We start from the raw sequence: 9,698 nt of genomic DNA, 5'->3' as shown, positions 1-9,698 counted from the left end.
ATAGCATCATTGTCACAGCATGTACATTATGTTATCACATCCTCCGTGATCCATCTTATGCATTCATGGTACTTATTTATGCATATGCATGCAATAGGTGCAACCGAGGGAATCACCCTAGTGGAGCTCGACGCCGAGCAGCAGGAGGAGCATCAGGAAGTTCAGCACTTGGAGGTTCCCGGAGAAGGAGAGCCTAAAGCCGATCACCTTCCCGAGTGCCCCGATCTCCAGCCTTCGACGTTTGTGAAAGGCAAGCCCCGGAGCATTATAAGTCTCCCTATTTTATTAATGTCACTTAAAGTTATTCGTATTGCTGCATTACGTGACAGGAGTTGTTTGTAAACACTTGCTGCATACTACCATTCCTTGACCAGATATATCTACCACGGATCCTATTTAAGTCCAGGAACGTTTATCATGCTTAGCTCTGCTTAGACCGGTAGAAGTCGGGTGATTCCCTGTCACTTGCGAGCTATAGGTGATAACTTAATCACGGTTGGCTATATTGTGCTATCGTGGAACATAACCTGGTATTGTTGAACAAATGGAGACTGGGTGGAGTCTTATATGTGGTACTATAGTGACTCCACCTGTGTCGTTTAAGGACCGGACGTTGGAGGTCATCTTGTCATGTTGAACGCAGCCTCTCACATAGTTGGTTGGATAAGTCGTTCCGACCGCGAAGCCGAGTAGCTCATCTCAGGCCGGGACCATGAGCAGTTCAAGTGCGCACTCTAGATGGTAGTAAGGATGTGCGGAGAGCCATTGGCGTAAGCCCAAGGGCGGGTTAGAGTCCCGATCACCCTTGGCAGAGTGGTTCTCTGATTGTGCGGCGCTGGTCGTACCCGCGAATTTGGTTCCTGATTTGTACCAAAGGTGACCTAAGGCTACCTTCACGAGGTATGCCTGGGTGTGTGTTAGGAATATTTCCCCAGCTGGGTAGGAATCGATTCGAATCGCCGTCTCTCCCGGATAGTGAGAACTTGACTTGAGTTCCTTTCATCGTAGTAAATTATGGAAATGATGGTTATGAGATTATGCAAGAACTCAACTGGATATGGTTATTATTGTGATGAATTAATGGTATCAACATGTTTGGCATAGGATAGTTGCTAATCTAGTATGAGACAGGATTGATAACTAGTGATTTCCAATTAAAGAGATGTTGGATAACTTATGCTTTTCTGCAAATAATGTCTACCAGCTCTACTTATAAAGCCTTGCATACTCCTTGGTGTCTTAGTATATTAGTTGGACGGGTAAGTCTCGCTGAGTACCTTCTCGTACTCAGGGTTTTATTTCCCTTTGTTGTAGATAACGTTATGTTTCATGGCTACTGCAAGAACTGTCTTGCTCCTGCTGTGGATGAGGACTAGGACCATGGGCAATGGTCATTCTGTTTTTCATCTCACCTTTGTGCTTTTGGTTGGAGATGACTATGACACTGGCTTTGTATTAAACTACGTGTGATGTTTATGTTAAACTACTTTGCTTCCGCTACTTTCAAACTTGGTTTGTAATAATTATTCGAACTCTGATGTATGAGACATATTTGTGAACTGTGATGTAACATGTGACTGGTTGTGTTGAATCTCTATGATCTTAGTTTGTATGTTGGTTGTTTGAGATCCTTCGTGATTTCGTTAGACTACCGGGTTTATATGGGCTCAAGTATGACGGTTTGATCGCTTCGGTGATTGCTATTGTACTTGTGCTCTTATAAATTGGACGGTTCTGTGACAGCTGGCATCAGAGCAAGGATTCAACATTAAAACTTGTCATATGTGTATTTAAAAACAAAGGTTTTGTGTTATAAAAATCTAAAGTGTGCCAGTGGTCATCTCCTTTATGCCCAGTTAAGGACTTTTAGGTGGCTATTTAAGTACTAACATGGGGGGTTTTACTTTCATCGTCCATACGGCGTGCTATTGTATGGATGCCATTCACTTGAATGGTAATGTATGGATCAAATGCCTCTACGCTAAGGTAAGAAGGTAAGTTGATGAGTGGCATGACCCAAGACGTGAGCGTGCGGTCGGGGAGAGCTAGTTTTGATACGACTGTATATGCATGCTTGCATGTGTGTATGGTGCGTATTTAATTGTGGGTATAAATTGTCATCGGGTAGCTTTGATACAGAAGTATATGTATGGGTATACATATATGGAAGTATTTAGTTGCAATTTAGATCCTGCATTTACATTTCTGTACTTATATCTGTTGGGTTGGGCTGAAATGAATTTTCTGCAGGAACACTAACAACGCACCGTGTAGATCGACTAGTTACCGCTATTTGAGAGAACGTATGTATGCCATCGCGTATGTCATTAGGAATTATTCTTTCTAAGTTTGTGAGGACGTACGAAACGAGCATACATCATGGTGCATTATTCATTCATGTTCCTGCATTGTTCCCCCTTAAATGATCTATCGTTAAGTAAACCATTTCTTTTGCACGTGTCTCCCTTAAGTGGTAACTAAAGATGAAGAGGTGAAGCCTTGTGAAGATGACCATGGTGATGGTGTGCCCGACATCGATAGCGACCACCCCGAGGAGTAGTTTAGCTATAGTAGTGCGAGCATGATAAGCGATCATTTGGTGATGTTATGCTGTGGAATTGGATTGTTGTGCCTCTGTGTTATTGTATGAATTTATGATTCTCTCCAGTAATTATAGTATGGCATAATTTTTGCAATTCGTCTGCAATCTTTGGGCATCCTCCAATAATCACTGGTTGTTGCAACTTCGCAGATGACGCGCACTCGTAGGGGAATTTTTGGTGATGATGCGGGTGGTAACGATGGCCGTGGCAATGGCCATGAGGATCTTCCCCCACCACCGCATCCTACCCCAGCTGAGATGATGGCGTAGCTAATGGAGACTCAACGTGCTATGGGTGAAGTGCTGCGTGGTCTCGCACAGAATGCGGGACAAGGACATGGGAGAGATCAGCATCAGAGACCTAAACCTAACCAGTTCAGTACTTTTAAGGACTTTCTTGACACCAAGCCTCCTGTCTTTAAGGAAGCAGAAGAACCACTACAGTCAGATGAGTGGCTGAATACTATTGAACAGAAGTTCCATCTCTTAAGGCTCACTGAACACTTGAAGACCGAGTATGCATCGCACCAGTTGCATGGGCCGGCAGGCATATGGTGGAGTCATCATCGATCCACTTTGCCTGGAGATGCTCAAATTACATGGAATCAGTTCAAGGTTGCATTTAGGGGGCATTATATTCCCCCAGGTCTGATGAGCATGAAGCATACGGAATTCATGAGGCTGACACAGGGAACTAAGGGTTTGACAGAGTATCTGCATGCCTTTAACAATTTGTCAAGGTATGCTATAGAGTTTGTGGATACAGATGCAAAGAAAATTGCTAGTTTCAAGCGGGGCCTTAGCCCAAAGCTGATGAAGACGCTCGCTAACAACAAATGTGCTACCTTCAATGAGTTTGTTAGTGATGCACTAACCCAAGAGAACCAGAACAACATCTATACAGCGTCCAAGAATCGCAAGCGAGCTTTTGAAGCAGGAGTATCTTAGTCCCAAGCTCCTACCAATGCAAGACCCCAGTTCCGCCCCCCAGCTCCAAATTTTAGACCACCCCAGAAGAAGGCACAGCCAAGTCAGAACCAGCAAGTATACCGCAAGGCTTATTCTGTTGCTCTACCTAAGGGTAGCACTGGACAGAGTAGCTCCAATGTTCCACCTAATGGTATGCCATGTTGGAACTGCAACAAGACTGGCCATTGGTCAAGAAATTGTCCATATCCTAGGAAAAACAACAACCAGAAGCAAGGCAATTCTAGTGGACGTCAGGGACATGTACACTATACCACCATGGAAGAGATTCCCTCTGGTGAAGTGGTCACGGCTGGTATGTTTCTCGTGAATCATCATCCTGTAGTTGTTTTATTTGATTCTGGAGCTTCGCATTCTTTCATGACTCCAATATTTGCATCCAAGTATGACCAGAAAATAGTTGTAGTAGAAAAGGGTGGTTATTGCATAAGTGCTGCTGGGAGCAACATTTCTACCAACCAGATAGTTAGAGGTGTACGCATCCAAATAAGTGAACGAGAGTATACTGCAAACCTAGTGATATTACCGGGATTAGGTATTGATGTGATTTTGGGGATGAATTGGATGAAGAACCATGGTGTTCTTATTGATACCTCGACTAGAACTGTTATGTTGAGGGATCCCAAGAATAATGAGGCTTTTCTAGTACCCCTTCCCCGGGAGTTTGATCTCCATAATGTGGCCAATGCTATCCAGCCTATGGCCCTTGCTGATATTCCGGTAGTATGTGAATTTCCGGATGTCTTTCCTGAGGAATTGCCAGGGTTACCACCGGACAGAGAAATAGAGTTCAAGATAGAATTGTTGCCTGGTACCGCACCTATTTCCCGAAGACCTTATAGAATGCCTCCCAATGAGTTAGCAGAATTGAAGATTCAATTGCATGAACTTTTAGAGAAGGGTCTCATTCGCCCCAGTTCGTCACCTTGGGGTTGTCCCGCCATATTCGTGAAAAAGAAGGACAAGTCTTTGCGAATGTGTGTGGACTATCGACCACTCAATGCTGTTACTATCAAGAACAAGTATCCTTTGCCTCGCATTGATATCTTGTTTGATCAGTTATCGAAAGCAAAAGTGTTCTCTAAGATTGATTTGAGGTCAGGTTATCACCAAATCAAGATTAGGCCCGAAGACGTACCTAAGACTGTTTTTCCACTAGGTATGGCCTTTATGAGTATTTAGTCATGTCCTTTGGATTGACCAATGCGCCTGCCTACTTTATGTATTTGATGAACTTGGTGTTCATGCCTGAACTTGACAAGTTCGTGGTTGTGTTCATCGATGATATCTTGATTTATTCTGAGACGGCAGAAGAACATGAAGAGCACTTGAGAGTGGTATTGTCGAGACTAAGAGAGCATAAGTTGTATGCAAAGTTTGGTAAATGTGAGTTTTGGTTGAAGAAGGTACCTTTCCTAGGTCACGTTTTATCAGAAAATGGAATCTCTGTAGACCCATCCAAAGTGCAAGAAGTGATGGATTGGAAAGCCCCAACCTCAGTTCATGAAGTCCGAAGTTTTCTTGGTCTAGCTGGATATTACCGTCGGTTTATCCCGGATTTCTCCAAGATATCCAAGCCTATGACGAGGTTACTTCAGAAGGATGAGAAATTTGTATGGACACTAGAGTGTGAAGCAGCTTTTCACACTTTACGGACTTTGTTAACTACTACTCCTATGTTGGCATAGCCTGATATTGAGAAGCCGTTTGATGTATTTTGTGATGCCTCAGGAACCGGTTTGGGGTGTGTTTTGATGCAGGAAGGCCGAGTTATTGCTTATGCCTCGCGCCAGTTGAGAAAGCATGAGGTCAACTATCCAACGCATGATTTAGAGCTTGCTGCAGTTGTCCATGCTTTGAAGATTTGGAGACATTATCTGCTTGGTAATGTTTGTCATATCTATACTGATCACAAGAGCCTGAAGTACATTTTCACTCAACCTGAGTTGAACATGAGGCAACGAAGATGGCTAGAATTGATCAAGGACTACAACCTAGAAGTGCATTATCATCCGGGTAAAGCCAATGTAGTTGCCGATGCCTTAAGTCGGAAGTATCATGGTAATTCTTTGTTGGAAGATGGTTTCAACTTATTGCATCCGGCGGTCCTACACAATATCACAGTTAGCTGTTCTATAGAGTCAAGGATCATTGAGCTGCAAAAGACCGATGTTGGTATATTCCACATCAAGAGAAAAATGAAAGAAGAAGAAAGTAAATATTTTCGGTTAGATGAGAATGATGTTCTATGGTTTAAAGATCGGCTTGTAGTGCCTAAAGATAGGGAGTTGAGAAACCAAATCCTAGAGGAAGCTCATTCGTCCAAGCTATCCATTCACCCGGGTAGCAGTAAGATGTATCAAGATTTGAAGACTAGATTTTGGTGGACAAAAATGAAGAAAGAAATTGCGGCATATGTGGCAAGATGTGATAACTGTTGCCGAGTGAAGGCCATTCATATGAAACCAGCAGGTTTACTTCAGCCACTGTCTATTCCAAGTTGGAAATGGGATGACATTAGTATGGATTTCATTGTTGGACTTCCAAAGACCCAAAAAGGTCATGATTCAATATGGGTAATTGTTGACCGTCTCACCAAGTCTGCACATTTTATTCCTGTTAATGTCCAGTATCGACCTCATCAATATGCAAAGCTGTACATGGAACAAATTGTCAGATTGCATGGTGTACCTAAGAGTATTGTATCAAATCGAGGGTCCCAATTTGTTAATCATTTTTGGGAACATCTGCATAAGTACTTGGGTACCACATTGATTCACAGCTCTGCTTATCACCCCCAGACCGCAGGTCAAACTGAACGTGTGAATTAGATACTGGAAGATATGTTGAGAGCATGTGTGATTTCTTCCAAGGGTTCATGGGAGGACTGGTTATCTTTAGTGGAATTCTCCTACAATAATAGTTATCAAGAGAGTATTAAGATGGCTCCATTTGAAGCTTTATATGGTCGCAAATGTAGGACCCCTCTAAATTGGATTGAGCCTGGTGAAAGAAGATATTATGGAATTGACTTTGTAAAAGAAGCTGAAGAACGAGTTCAAATCATTCAGCAACATATAGAAGCCGCTCAATCAAGACAAAAGAGTTATGCAGATAAGAGGAGAAGTCCTATTATATTCCAAGTCGGAGATTATGTGTATCTGAAGGTATCCCCAATGAGGAGAGTGCAAAGATTTGGAGTGAAACGAAAACTAGCTCCTAGGTATGTTGGACCATATAAGATCACTGCACAAAAAGGGCCGGTAGCCTACCAACTCCAGTTACCTCCGGAAATGAAAGCAATATTCAGTGTTTTTCATGTCTCCCAACTCAAGAAATGTCTTCGTGTGCCCGAAGAAGCTATTGAACCTACTAGTATCAAGATTCAGTCAGATTTGACTTATGAAGAGAGACCTATTAAAGTGCTTGAAGAAATGCAAAGAGTGACCCATAGCAAAGTCACCAAGTTCTACAAGGTGGTTTGGAATAATCATAGTGAACAAGACGCTACTTGGGAACGTGAGGATTATCTTCGAGAGGTTTATCCTAGTTTCTACGAAGAATGGTAGGTCGTGCAATCTCGGGACGAGATTTCTTTAAGGAGGGAAGGGCTGTAACACCCTCGGTGTTAAGCATGCACTTAACCTTGACATTTCATGATCACAATCATCATTGAGCATTCATGAACATGAGCATCATTCATTCATTCACAAGCTTATATCGCATGAAACATGTTTTTGAAACATTGCAACATATTGTATATTTCATGTGTGTTGTTCTATGAAATGACTAGTGTGCAACAGGTGCTACTCACTTTAGTGAAACATGGTTAGTTAGCTATGCAACAAGATCATGAAACATGTGAAACAGGACTATGAAACAATTGTAACATTTCATGTGTTTTTCATTATTTCAGTACATACCTTGCTTGATTCTTGTGTGACCAATGTATGGTGTGGCTAAAAATCCTTTTAAGTAACTTAGTTACACTTAGAATATCATTTGGGACATTGTTCATGTTGATCACTTTGACTAATTAGGTTCCCAAGTCATGGTTTGACCCATTTTGACCCCCTAACACTTTGGTTTGACTGTTTAAAAAGTGTAGCTTAGGATGTTTGCATGTCTGTGAAACCTAAAACAAAGTTGTAGCAAATTTTATAAGGAACAAATTTTGTTTAGAAGCCAAGTCATGAAAATGTGCACAACATGTTCAAAAAATGGCCCACAAGTCAGGATTGAAAGCTGTTTCAACAATTGAAAATTTTTCTAAGTGTTATACTAGATTTCAGTTTCATGAACTCGACTTTGGCTTGATATAACTTGTAATCCTTTGTGAATTAGACTTTGATCCTTGAATAGAAGTTGTAGATGGAAGGTAGGGCTACAACTTTCATGTTCACGGTTTTCGCTTATGATCAACAGATTAGTCGTTTTAACGCATGGATGATGCACTGTCAGGCTTGCTTTGGAACTCTGAATGGCGTGCTACAGTGCCATCGGGGTTCAGAAGACCGCCGCCACGTGGCGCCACACGTCGCCGGCCGTCTGACCGCGTTGGCCACGCGCCATGGACGTCCTGGCACGGCCGGCCATGACTTGAACCACCCCACGTGCCTGCCCGACCAGCTCGCACTCCATTTCGTTCTCTCGTTCGCCTCCACCGCGCGCAGCAGCCAGCGCAGCCGCTCCGCCATTGCTGCCAGGGAGCTCCGCCGTCGCCTAGCTCCGTAGCCACCGCAAAAACGCGACTGTCAGCTCGACCACAGCTCCACCGTGACCTCACCTACATCGTCGACCGTCTAGCCGTGCCATCCATGCCCTAGGTGAGAGCCAGTAACCGTTTTTCTGCCGCCGTCTCCATGGCCGCATCTCGCCGGAGCGAAGCTCACCGCGGCCAACCACCATCGAGACTCCCTCGTCTCCCTTTCTCTGCCTTTGTAGCACCATAGTGACCTCGTGGAGCTCATACCGAGCTTGGATGTGACAGCAAGAGCTCGCCGCCGTCGGCACCTCACGCCGGGGCTCTGCCGTGCCGCCATCACCGGCGACAAGCTACCTCCGGGTAACCCTAGGTTCCACTAGTAGCATTGATCGATGCGGTTCGTCACGTAGATCACGTAGGCGTCCTCCTTTTCGCCGGAGGAGTCACCGCCGGCGAGCTACGCCGTCTGCCGCACCGTCGCAAGCCACCTCCCCTGTTTCCTGTCACTGACCGGTGGGGTCGTCTGACCCGAGGGCCCCGCTTGCCAGTGACCGTTGAGCTATAAGATAGTTCAAAAGTGCAGATTTGTTGCTATTTTGTGAATTTTGTAACTGCAAATGTGTAGATCCAAATTTGGTGATTTAAATTTTGTTAGACTCACAGGGAAGTCTAGTATTTAAGAAAAATATGATATGAGCATATGTTGTAGAAATTTTGGATGAATTAAATAGGAACTTGAAATGTGTTTTCAAATGCATGCAAACTTGTTTGAATTGTATCTTGAGTTTCTTTGATCCAAAAATTATGAAATTTTGTGGGTAAGCTAGTCTTGCTTAGTAGAGCCTCTGGTTAAAATTTGAGAGTCATTGCATGTATGGTTTTTGAGTTATAGATTTTTCTTTTATCACTGATTGATACTTGTGTGAATTTTTATAAATTATCAAGGAATCCAGTGACCATGAAATTTTGTGGGGAGTATCCTAGTACCTTAAGGATGCTAGGAAAAATATGAAATCTGTTGCTTGACACTTTTCACTAAGGTTTCCTAATTATTTCATTTTAAGCCATTATGCCTTATCATTTTTATGTAGGCTGTTATACTTACTCAAATGGTGTGAAATTTTTATGGTAGTATACTTAGAGCATGTAGTACCTACTGTAATTTTTGTAGATTTAATGGTAGAGTTTTCATATATGTTTACCATTTCCCCTGATTAATTAAATAAATTAAGAAAAGCATTAAAAGAAATGATTTGGTGGTGAACACCCTACTTTCTGGTATTATTTTGATATGTGTGATGAGTTAGTAAAGTTGGTCTTGTCCAATTATATGTTTGAAACATAAGTTAATAATTATTTTCTCACGTTATGTAATCCTGGACAGCAAAGCATAGATTTACTATT

General features: G+C 42.8%; 1 protein-coding gene across 1 annotated transcript; it reads left to right on the top strand.

Moving 5' to 3' along the window:
• The first annotated feature begins 2,893 nt into the window (after positions 1 to 2,893).
• On the top strand, positions 2,894 to 3,550 carry LOC136489146 (uncharacterized). Its single transcript, XM_066485862.1, has one exon. It carries the CDS (start codon positions 2,894 to 2,896, stop codon positions 3,548 to 3,550), a length of 657 nt encoding a protein of 218 aa, XP_066341959.1.
• The last annotated feature ends 6,148 nt before the right edge of the window (positions 3,551 to 9,698 follow it).

The sequence above is a fragment of the Miscanthus floridulus genome, chromosome 10, assembly GCF_019320115.1.
Source record: "Miscanthus floridulus cultivar M001 chromosome 10, ASM1932011v1, whole genome shotgun sequence".
Classification (NCBI taxonomy): Eukaryota; Viridiplantae; Streptophyta; class Magnoliopsida; order Poales; family Poaceae; genus Miscanthus; species Miscanthus floridulus.
Note: the sequence above shows the minus strand (reverse complement) of the source record. Positions and strands in the feature narration are given on the sequence as shown.

Bases quoted from the DNA above. Each gene is read 5' to 3' on its own strand.
- LOC136489146 (XM_066485862.1), top strand. From the start codon at position 2,894: ATGGGTGAAGTGCTGCGTGGTCTCGCACAGAATGCGGGACAAGGACAT.